General features: G+C 33.9%; 1 protein-coding gene across 11 annotated transcripts in view; it reads right to left on the bottom strand.

Moving 5' to 3' along the window:
* Positions 1 to 858: 858 nt before the first annotated feature.
* The window catches only part of LOC111675663 (rho GTPase-activating protein 100F), a 51,119-nt gene continuing 39,501 nt past the window's right edge, over positions 859 to 12,476 (bottom strand). For 3 of the 11 annotated variants that reach the window (XM_046948156.1, XM_046948158.1, XM_046948157.1), the window contains exons 4-14: positions 11,144 to 11,446; positions 10,955 to 11,077; positions 10,758 to 10,895; positions 10,423 to 10,696; positions 9,347 to 10,356; positions 8,160 to 9,285; positions 8,019 to 8,098; positions 7,593 to 7,956; positions 6,915 to 7,168; positions 4,142 to 4,265; positions 862 to 3,668 (exon numbers count right to left, since the gene is read on the bottom strand). In XM_046948156.1, coding sequence (XP_046804112.1) covers positions 1,948 to 3,668; positions 4,142 to 4,265; positions 6,915 to 7,168; positions 7,593 to 7,956; positions 8,019 to 8,098; positions 8,160 to 9,285; positions 9,347 to 10,356; positions 10,423 to 10,696; positions 10,758 to 10,895; positions 10,955 to 11,077; positions 11,144 to 11,446 — 5,517 coding nt within the window. In that variant the 3' untranslated portion in view covers positions 862 to 1,947. Of the gene's footprint in view, positions 3,669 to 4,141; positions 4,266 to 6,914; positions 7,173 to 7,592; positions 7,957 to 8,018; positions 8,099 to 8,159; positions 9,286 to 9,346; positions 10,357 to 10,422; positions 10,697 to 10,757; positions 10,896 to 10,954; positions 11,078 to 11,143; positions 11,447 to 12,476 lie in introns of all 11 variants that reach the window. The other 8 variants (XM_046948167.1, XM_046948166.1, XM_046948162.1 and 5 more) reach the window with 8 other exon arrangements.

The raw sequence follows: 12,476 nt of genomic DNA, 5'->3' as shown, positions 1-12,476 counted from the left end.
AAAATTTTGTTTATCGAAAAAGTTTAAAACCGAAAAAAAAACACATTTAAAAAAGCTTTTGTTTTAAAGTTTAATGTTTATAATAATTTCTTTGTTAAGTTAATATAATGCCTATAATTTATGTTGTTATTATTTTTTTCTTTATAAGGTTGTATATAATTTATCTAAATATGTTGTTAATAAAGTAGTAATTTGTAAATTCAGCTTTTTTTAAAACGGGTATAAATTGAAAACAACAAAAATCAAAGAGCTTTTTATACATCTAGGTATAAAGAGAGAAATAATGAAATTGCTGTGGCGTTTAAAATTTCTAATACAATAAACACATAAATATGTGAAAATACAAGAATTTTTAGTTTAAGTTAAAAAGAAAATAAATCGTTTAAGAAATATTTTTAAGGATTTTTAATATTATTTAACTATTTAAGATTATTTATTATAATTATTATAATTTGTAACTATTTGTAAGTATGTATGTTTGTTTTAAATATGGATTGCCACATAATCAGTTTATTTAGTTAAATTAGTTATATTTTATTTGTTGTTTTTGTTTCTGTTCTTGTTGTTGTTTTTGTATCTTCATATTTTAATAAACCTATTGAAAATTCGTTAATTCGTTCACTTGTTGTTTAATATTTTGTTAATTTTTCTTACAATTTTTCCTCATACTTATTAGGGGAACTTTATTTTTGTTATTTTTTTCTGAATGATCATTTTTCTATATTGTTAAATGTTTAATTATATTTAATAATAATTTATTTATGTAGTCAGTTCGTTTTTATAAAGAGAAATTTAATAAAAAAAATTATATTTGTAAAAAAAAAATATTGTTATTTTTTTGTATGTTTCTTGCATTTTATTAAATACACTTATATATTTATATAGTCTTGTTAAATTGTTGTTATTTAATTATTAATAATATTATTTACTTTTTTTCATCTTACTAAATTTTTCGTATTTCTGTAAATTTGTTTTGTAAATTGTAAATGTTTAAAAAATGAAATCTTTCAAATAGTTTTTTTTATTAAAAAAACATAATTTAAAATAAAGTCAATTATTTAATAAAAAAACTAAAAAATTATTGTTTACTCTCTTGTTGGGTTTAATTCACTTTTGTATTGGTGTGTATTTTGCATCTATGTATATGTATGTGTACAATACGGGGCACACATACATCTTTGTATATGTTATTCGGAAATGAATTTGAGCTGCTGCTGATGAGAACAAGGAGAATAAGGATACGGAAATGGGTATTATACAAGTGTTTATGTGTATGTTCAGTTTAATGTACATGTATGTATATTTTGTTAGGTGGAAGAAGAAAAATATCAAAGCATACAAAATTTAAGGAACATTACTTTAATGAAGATTTTAAGCAAAAGAGCTTAAGCCCAAACTGTATTTATATATAGTTTGTAAAAAAATACAATTTTATTAACTTTATTTAATAATAGGTTTTTATTAAGAAACTTTATTCGAAATTTCGCATCATATTTAAAATATGATAAATTTCTTGACTTGATTGATAAAAAAGCTTCACAACAAAGCTCTTTGCATGTAACAATGTTTTATTTTATTTATACATGCAAAGAGAGTCTCACGATTATCGTTTATTCCGAAATTGCACTAAAATACATAAAATTTATTATGAACATTTTTTAAAAACTTTATTAAATAATTTCTATTTAAGGTTTTTTTAAACATTTTACAAATAAACTTTAAATTCTAAACAAGCTTTGTAATAATAGAGCTTTTATTAAATTCAAAAACGTTTCTCTAATTCTTTTTCCTCTCCCACCTAACTATGAATCTATGAAAAAGTGTTAAGTGTAATGTTAATGAAAATTTACTTGACTAGATGAACATGTTGTTGTATGTATGTGTGTATGTATTTGTTTGTCTAATAAGTCTATATATTTAGTATTTTTTTGGAAACAAGCCTGCTGTCTACTTTAAATCATCATATTCATCACTGCCGTTTTTCGATTCGCCAGAATGAAAAGCAGCCATAGCTGATGAACGATGATTATGATGATGATCATTATTGGAACCATTATTACCAGCACTACTACTACCACCATTACCACCACTACCACCGCCATTACTAGGCGCATCAAATGCATCTAAAAATGGATTTGTTGCGGCATATTGAACACGATAAGTACCTAATGTATGATAATTACCAGCACCATTACTACTGGTGCCCAACGATGAGGCAGCAGCGGCTGAGGTGCCATTACTATAAGGTCTAGATGTGGTAGCATACATAGAACTAGAATTCGAATACGCTGAAGAGGCATTGGAGTTGGTATAGAAATCATAACTACTGGTAGAACCAGTCATTGAACTAACACCACTACTGCTGGCCGTACCAGTAGCTGTCGATGTCCCTGAAGTATAGCCAGTGCCTCTTCCTTCGGCAGAGGTAGCCGAGGAAGATGTATTGAATAATGTAGCACCGGATATACTACCACTACCACCACCATTACCCGAACTATGTTTGGGTAAAGTGCCATACACATGCATTGCACTTGTGTGTGTGCCATTCGTACCGTTCGTACTGAACAGACTGCTACCGTATGAACGATGCTGTTGTTGCGGTTGCTGTTGTTCTGAGCTTGTTATTGACTTATTGCTAATATGACTACTACTTGCTACACTGTTTCTAATGTCATTATTATATGCTGTTGCAGATGATGTGGTGGATGTTGCTAATGTCGAACGGCCAGAGTCATGTTCTGAGGCCAAGCTATCGAACAGCCTACGGCCTGTCGATACAATCGATGAGGATCCGGATGACGATGATGAAGATGATGACGATACTGCAGTCGATGAGGATTCTCTTAAATTACCACTTACTTGTCTAGACGGAGAAGATGTTTTTTCCGTCTTTTCCACATTATATTTGCCCATTCCCGGCTTGCTACCACTGGTGAGATGGTAAGTGCCACGCGGTATGGCATCACCTCCTGGTGGTGAAGGAGAATCAGGTGATTTGATTGGAGTGAACTGAACACGAGGTTCTCGTTTTAAATATTTGGACATCAACTGTGTGGTGGTCATAGCTTGTGACTGAGCCAACAAGGCATTAGTTGATGCTGATGATTTGTAAGAAATCAAATCATCCGAGTCATCTGAGGAGGTCGTGGTAGCAGAAGTGCCCGTTGAACCAGCACTTAATACCGTCGCCTGTGAGGAGGATGACGATGATGTATTACTTGATTTATTACGCATTGCCTTATAGTCCTCGGTAGACAATGTTGCCGACGTGGTCTTATCACCCGCTGCAGTTGCATATGCTGACCGTAGTTTAAAAGCGGAATCCCCATATTTATTGTTGCCGCCGCTCCCCACACCATTATTGTCGTCGTCGTTTTTGGTCTGAGTTTTGTGCGGTTCATAGAAATCAACTCCCTTGCGATTGGTTGCTGTTGCCGTTGTTGTAGTATTAAATGATGTCGATGCAGCATATTGTTGATTGTTATTATGAAGAATATTGTTGCTGCTGCTGTTGTTGGTGGTGATGGATGAATGCATGGACGTTTTATCGTCGTGGTTATAATCTTTATCGGGTTTCCTTTGACTGAGTGAATAAGAACTGACCGATTCCTGCATGTTGATCTGTTTAACGGATGATGGTGAAACACCGCGTTTTATGGTATCAGTACCTAGGGTAGAAATTTTTGGGTTTAAAGATTTATGTGTATTGAGATTTTCTTCATTGATAATCCTTTATTGGAAATCTAAATTTTTCTTTTCTGAATTTTTAGCGAATTTTATTATTTGAATCTTATAAGGGAACTAAATTGAAATGAATGAACGTTTTGAAAATTGAAGTATGGGATTAATTAAAGTCAAGAACAGATTAAAATTAGTTGGGTTCATATTTTCATAGGAGATGTTGGGTTTAATGAAAGGTAAATATTTCTACGTATGTACATTTTTTGAAGAGATTTTGTTTTAAATATTTGAATGGTAAATGGTTTGTTTAATTATTTAAGTCTTTCAGACTCAATAAGGAATACTATGAAATTTTAAACACAATTATTGAACTTTTATAGGATATAATTTAAGACAAAAATCAATTACAGTTTAGACTTTCTATTTTTTTATATTATTTTAAATAAAAGTTTGAACTTACTTTTACCTGAACCCGAACCTGATCCTGTCGATGCCGAACTACTGCCGGGGGAGGGTGTGCCTGGAAGAGGCAGTGGCGATTGGTCGGGAATTGCTGAGCCCACTGAGTCCACCAATTGATGGGGCTGTAATGAATCATAAAATTAACAATATTTAATATTTTATAACCAATTTAACATTTAGCTACGAAAAGGGGGAGGTCAATGTATTAAGCAATGGTGCGGCATTTAAATATAGTTTAAAACGAAACAAAAAAAAACTTTGTGAAAAAATTTTGAATTCAAATTGGTTTGATTTGTTTACACAATACACAAATATTTATACAAAATTTTCAATTTCCAAATTTATGCATGTTTATTTATAAAGGGCAAAAAGGAATGGATTTTATTAATTAAATATGATATTCTTTTCTTGTTCAGTTAACAAAGGAAACTACACACAATAAAAACAGCAAAAAAATGTCAATGAAAATAGTAATACAGGTGCATTTGATAAGAATAAATCGATCCATACAAATTGTGGTGCCAATTTTTCAGTCAACCAATACATCACTGAAAATTTCATTATGTTCTTTTCACTTTTCAAAGGACATATAACAGGACATGCAAAATTTAAGTATATTTAAAAATATATATATTTTTAATTTTATCTCTCATCAAATGAAAATGTTTTTAAATGCTAAAATGTTTGTTAATATATTCAAATAAACAATTAGAATGAACGCTAATATGGGATTTTTGTATTAATTAAGCTACAATTGAGTTGATTTGAAAAAGAATGTCAAATGTTTGGTTATTATTATTGTCCGTGTATTTTTTGAAATATGACAATATAATGATGTTCTGAAGGACAACATGCCAAACAAAAGGACACAAATTACATGTCAAGTATATATGTACTTATGTAGTTAAGTAAATATGTATGTGTGAGTGAGTGAGTGTATATACAAATGATTTGATTTGTATAAAACTTTATAAAAAAGTTTTGATTGAAGTGGTTTTTGATTAAGTAGTAGATACATTAAAATGTATGCAAATACTGTGAAATGGAATGTTTTATTATTATTATTTTTTTTTTTTTGGATTTTATTATTATAATTATGTAGCATGATACATTTCTATGGTGGTTATGTTTGTAGTTATTATAATTTTTGATTTGAATATATATATGAATTACGATGTGATTGAAATGCTTGCAAATGTTTTTGAATGGGTGTTTTGTTGATTTTTTTTTAGTTTTATTTTGATTTGTATGGTTTTTGATTTGTTTTTAAGTTTCAACAAGTTTACCAGTAGTGGGCCAATCATGCTTACATCCGACTTCAGTCAATACACATCACATCAAATTAAGTAGTTCAGATTATTATTTCAATAGGTATTGTTACGGTTTACTTAATTATTATTTATTATTTCTAGTATTGTGTGTTAAGAAAAGTTTTTTTTTTAGAAAAGAGATTTTAAGTTAAAAATTTCTTTTAAAATATATTTAATTGTTTATTTTTTATTAAAGCCAGTATTTATTTACATATTATTACGCTGGACTTTTTTATGTATACAGAATTAAACTTAATTAAATTTTTACTTTTAACAAACGGTCAACAGGTTAATATTAAGAAAATGTATAAAATTAATGTTTAAAAAAATTAAAGTAAAAATTATGACATTCCATTACCAACAAAAGTATTTCATAAAATCTACTTTTTTATTAGATTTAAAAAATATCGAATTAAAATGAGAATTATATTTTTTATAAAATTAGGTGTAGGGAAATTAACGTCCCACAAAACCGAATATTAATTTAATACAAAATATAAAAATTAGGAAAAATTAAAAAATGATAATTTTGTGACAAAAAAATCCTCACTTATAGACTGATTGTGCTGAATTTGAAAATAAAACTGTTAGAAAACTTGTTTAATATAATTATTGAAGATTTGAATCTAGAGCCATCAGAAGAACAGATTTCAACAAATATGCATACAGACAGACGGACGGACAGACATAGCTTAATCGAGAGCACTTTCTATAGAAATTCTGAATATATTTATCAAAATTAAATATTTTTATAATATTTTTCGATTTTGATAATTATTTGATTTCAAATTAATAATAAATTCAATTATTCTAAATTCTAAAATGGACAGACTAAATGTGTTGTATCAGTTAGAACAACAAATGCAAATATAATTCTCAATTAGTTAAAACTTTTTAATATACATTAATAAGTCTTTTCACACCCTTTGTTGCTTTATTCAATCAATTAAAAGAGCTTAAAGTTGCTTGACTAATTCATTGGTAAAATGTTAATTAATCATTTTTATATTCATAAACAATATCTTATTTTAAAAAAGATTTATGTAAAACAAAATTTCCATAAAAAATGCATTTTCTAACCGTTTTATAAAATAACAATTTGTTTATTAAAAGGAGTTTTATTGTAGTTGGTAATGCAAAGTCAAACGTGTTTGTGGTATTTGTTAATTTAAAAAATACTTAAAAAATCCTAATATATTAAACAAAATCTTTTAGTAAAGCCTAACACTTAAAAGAATGTGATAATCCCTTTTAAAAACCCTGATTTCAATTGCAACGAATATTTATTGTTGTTTGCACATCTTTCAAATCAATTTTGTAAAAAAAAACAAATAATTCCAATTTCTTTCATTATAAACTATGATATTCGTTAGCAAATATTCTAATTATCCTAACCTTAAGACATTTAAATAGTAGAGTGTATATTGTGTCGGTGTATTTTTGTAGAATTGTATTGTTTACCTGTTGCACCGCTTGTTGCAAGGCTCGATGCGATTGAGCTAACTGACCCACTACTGATTGATACAGATGATTGTTGACTGTGGCTGAGAGCTGATGTTGGCCTTGAGAAAGTATGTTGGTTACCGAAGTGGACGAGCGTAGTAGATTGCCCGCCGCCATGAGCTGCGCCTGCTGCTGCAATAGAAGCGCCTGTCTGTCCACTTGCAACGCATTGACTTTGCTTCCACGCTGCCCTGTTGACTCGCCGCGCCGACCTGTCTACATAGGACTCTGTATTAATCAATATTATTGTAATTTTGCTTTTTTCTTATTTTAGTTAAATTATCTTAAATTATACGTAAGAATGTATGTACAAAAAATATAAAGGCAACCGTTAAACTTTTCCGTTTTAAAAATAAAAGATTTGAGTTTAGGGTTTTGAAGAATAAGAATAAAATATCGAAAGGGTTAATAGTTGGGGAAAGTTTGCCTCGATCTTGGAGATAATTTGAAAAATAATAAAATGCAGTGTAAAGTAAGAGTAGAGTTACGAAAAAAGTACCAGAAGTTAGGTAGTACGCAGCAACGGATTATGTGCCACAAATAAAGTATTTTTATATTAAAATAGTGTAGAATAAATAAAAAAATGTATTTATAAAAATAATAGAAAAAAAGAAAAATATACTAGAATTACGTTACCTGAAACAACACCGGCCATATTTGACATACTGCCCGCACTCAGACCAGCGCCTAATCCGGCCCCCATACCAACAACACCAGGAGCACCACCCACACCAGTCATGCTGTCCATAATATTTCCAGCAGCTCCCACAGTTACCGCACTCTGATGATGTTGTGTTTGCGGTTGTGGCCAGATTTGCAAGAGATATTTCAGCACGGCAATGGGTTGTGCATGGTCAATATCTGAACCGGGCTGGGCACTGGCTGAATGCAACATCAAGGGAGGACCCATAACGGTGGCTAAAGCTTGAGCTGACATCTTATTGCGCTCGGAATTGGAAACAACTAAAGACAAGTGATCGAGTAAAAATACTAAAGTGGCCTAAAATAAGAGAAAGTAATATTAATATTTATCTCGAATATTTTGTAAACAATATAGCTTACCCTATTCGCCCTGGGTAGACAATCTAAAATGCTAAGCATAAGTTTAGCATTGCCTTCGGGATCGTCAGGGAGACAGACAGCTAAGATAAGAATTTATTTATTAAGCAGTAGTAAAACAGATATCCTTAATTATTTACTCACCTAAAGCATCGACTGTCATTTGGAAGAGACACCGGGTGAATAATGGTTCTGGCAACTCGCGCAGATAGTCCTTAAGTACACCCGTTATGACATTGATATCAGGAACATGTTCTGGGCTCAATTCCACGGCACGACTATTACGTTCGAATGCCTCTCTCAGTAAACGCTTCTTGGTTGCAGAACCGCACAAACGATAAAGACCAATAATATCGAGACCTCTTCTTTCCACTTCTTCTACACAACGCCGTAAAACTATCGGTACTGGGGCACTACCTGGAGCTCCTTTTGATTCTCTATTAACTACAGTCTCTAAATCAGCGCCAAATAATGTTGGATAACCAGCACGCAAACTGGGCAATCCACGACGTTTATACAATGCTATTGGATCTGTATGACGCATACGTATGTAAATGGTACCTCTTGGCTCCACCTTCAAAGCCAACTGATGCAATGGTGACTGCCTAAGTATGGTCGATAATGATATAGCTCCACGATAACATAATTTATGGCGATGTTGGGGATCCCAAGAGTAAACTAAAACATCGAGTTGTTTATTGCCTACCAAGTCCAATTCGAAGGACTCATCCCAGTCAAACTGTAAATCTCCGGATCTTACTACGGTTCGAGCTTTGTGCACACGATCGCACTCTATCACACAGTAGAGATCTCGTGAAGGCGCCGGTCCATGAGGACCTCCTCCAACGTGCTGTGCACCTAGTTCGGGAGCCGAACGTAGGCCACGGCCCGCTAAAAGATGAATCCATAACATACCCGATACACCACCGACATCCACTATGGGTTTGTCTAACTTGTATTTGCTAAATTCTGCAGGATTAATATCTATTTGACGATGCGAACGTGGCAGTGTTGCGCTCGGAGTAGGTGCTGGACTTTGGTGGCCGGCCGTACTCATAATACTACCACTGGGGCTTGCAGGCCCAGCGGATAGTTCTAAGAGCTGGCGCATGCGACGTATACTGGGCGAACGAATCGAGGAAGGACCGCCAATGTGCTGCGATGACATTGAACGTACTGGCAGTGCAGAGATGGGACGTGGCATGCCCAGGTGTCGATCCAAAGTACCAGCACCTAGTATACCAGTTCGACTTGAGTAAATGTTTTCAGTCTGCAATAAAATGCGAGTGTTACAAATGATAAAAACTGGAAACATATCTAAAAAAACTTACATTTCTAAGAGCATCATGTATATTTTCAGCGCTGCATGAAAAACGATGTGATCGTGGCTGCGACAATAAATCCCTCGTCATGCGCATTTGTTCTGCTATGGCCGAACTACTGGGTGCTCTACGTAACCAAGCTCTGTACTCATCAGAAGTAAAGATTGAAGGGCTGGCAGTAATGCGCGATCTTAAGTCACGATCTCGTCTGGCATTGAATTCGGGTGCTGATATATTACCATCATTTTCATCCATAATGCGGTCACCAATTCTAGAACGTATACCACTTGGTAAACGTACACCTGGTCGATCTCTTGGCAGTGAGTTGAATTTCGCCATATCAGGGCCACCTCCCAACACAGATGTTCCAGCTCCAGAAGCACCTCGGGGCATACTACCAATAGCAGGTCTATTGTAGTAATAGTAACTGGGACGTGGTCCCACGGTAGCCTCTGTATCACTGGAATAATCCAGGTTGGGCCGTGAACGCCGAGTCAAAGATTGAGTGCCACTTGGACCATATTTCGAAGCAGTGTGGGGATCATAGCGGCCATAACGTCCCAAAGTGCCACCAGGAGCCATAATTACCTGTCCGGCACCACTAGGCTTGATGCTAGGCCTTAAGAGTGAATGGCGTCCCAAAGAATTAGAGTAGTCGGCATATTCCACTCTGGGCAAATGTTGATCGGAACCAGAACGTGGGAAACGCGCTCTTTGAGGTACATTTCCAACCGACAATCGCCGAGAGGGAGCACCAGGATAGAAGGCATGAACTTTCTCGGCTAAACTTTCTAAAGTTCCGGCATTTTTGTAGTAGGCATGAGAAGGCGCAAACGCATGACCCTTCGGTTGTTCAGTTATTACAGACGATGGAGGTGGTGGTGGTTTATAACCCCAATTGGGCGGTTCCACACCGGGGCGTGTGTTGTAATATAAATCCAATTGCTCCGACTGTGGACTATAGTTGTTTAAACCTAAACCTAACCGGGAACGGGACTCGGACATCTCTCGACCATCTCCTGGTTAGAAAGAGAAAAGAAAGGACCAACGTTAATATATCACAACCAAGCAAAAGTACCAAATACCTGTACGTCTTTCGCGTGATGAACGGGATCTGGACATGTGATCAGTCTCATCTAAATCTTCGTCTCGTAAATCGCGCTTCATAACAACTACCGGTGGAGGTTTCTGCTCTGGCCGTGATAGTGAGGGTGGTCCAGGAGAGCCAGTGCCACGATTACCACAACGCTGTCGTATAGCTAAGACTAGGCGACGAGGAATTGACATTATAATGACAACATCATCCAATGACATGTGAGTGACATCAACTAAGTTGACGGCCAAAATTTCATCGCCAACCTATAGAAGAATGAACATGGGTATAGAAATCTGAAATGTTAAAAATATTCGAAGTGTATACCTTTAGGCAGCCACTGTTTGATACTGCAGATTCTATAGCTATACGTGATATAAATACACCATCCGTACGATCTGCTCCATTACCTTCTCGTATGTATAAGCCCAAAGTTTGACCAGGTCTTTTAACTATTTCAACCAACTTTTTGCAAAAGAATTATTTTAGTATGGAATATTGTTTGTTAAAGTTTTAATAAGTACCTGTACTATATGTCTATTATCCTTTTTAGACAACAGTTTATGAGCAGCTTCCACGGCCTGTTTACCACCTATATTATGAGGCTCTAATATTCTAACTATCATCTCACCACGTCTCTCCACCGCCTTAAATAAAAACATAATTAGATTTTATATAATATTTACTTAAATATATTTAAGTGGAAGACTTACTTCCAAAGCCGCTGCTGTATTTGGATCATGGTCATTTTCAACAGCTTCTATCTGACGAAAGATCTCCGAACTGATACCCGATACTTTACGGAAATCGCCTTGCAACAGCACCGGTTCCTTGGGACCACCCTGTCTCTGCTGTTGCTGTTGATGGTGCTGCTGATGTTGTTGCTGTTGGGCTTGTTGCTGCTGATGATGAGCCTGCTGTTGGTTAACCATCGTTTGCAATTGATTTGTTGGCAGGGGTCCAGGCGGCGCACGACCCGGGCTCGCCGTAACATCAGGAACTGATCTCCCATTTTCCTAAAATTAACAATAAATAGAAAAAACACAAACATTTTGTTAAACTTAAGTATTCAAGAAAAAATATTAAATGCATATTTATGTTAATTCTTTTAACTAGTTTTTAGTTTTAATGGATTTTCTGTATGCAGATACTTTGCATAGATTAAAGTTAATATTCATAAGTAAGATTAGCGAAGCTGTAGTACGAATGCATATAGAAACTCCCAAGCTTTAGTACAGTTAGAGGACGTTGCAGAATGTTCATTACAGCTACAGACCGTGCATAAATTAATTTACAAAATGGCATATTTTACTACTGATGCTATACACATAGAAAAACTGCAACGGCACTTGTGATCTGTATGTATGAGTGTGCAGGATATTTACATTTAACATGATACTAGGACGCTAAATAACTTAAAAAACGTAGCACGTTTCACTCATTTGTCATAGTTTAACCACTACTACTCTATTGCTAGCAACAACAACAACTACTACTACTGGTGCTCTTGCCGCTTAGTGGAGACTTGGCAAGTAGGTTGCCTCCAATGATGCAAATTATATTATGTTACCATCTCCAGCTATTAGTGTTTGTAAGGAGATGGAGGCCAGCTACACTCACTGGCTTCAGTTAATATGGAGTCAGTCGTTGTAAGGCAAAGTGTTTTATAAAGTGATTAGTTTTGCATTTATTAGACAATTTTATACATATTTAGCTTGTGACTATAATAAAGTGAAATATTTTCAGGAAAAAGAAAAATTAAATAACACATACACTTACATAACTTCAGGAATTTAATTTGTGGTAATTGTATTAGGGAGAAAAATCTAAAGATATTTTATTCTATCTATGAGTTTTTAGTTATATTTCTAATTATTAGACTACATATTGTTATTGTAGTGGGTATGGAGTAGCAATTATTTTTTTAGAGCACAAAATATGTATATACAGTAAAGAGTTTGAGTGTTTTAGAAGTGAAATAAAAATTGGCATATATAGCATTGAATGTTGCAAGACCAACTAGAGTAAAAATTTGTAATTATTTAA

This window comes from Lucilia cuprina, chromosome 4 (genome assembly GCF_022045245.1).
Source record: "Lucilia cuprina isolate Lc7/37 chromosome 4, ASM2204524v1, whole genome shotgun sequence".
In the NCBI taxonomy this organism is placed as follows: domain Eukaryota; kingdom Metazoa; phylum Arthropoda; class Insecta; order Diptera; family Calliphoridae; genus Lucilia; species Lucilia cuprina.
Note: the sequence above shows the minus strand (reverse complement) of the source record. Positions and strands in the feature narration are given on the sequence as shown.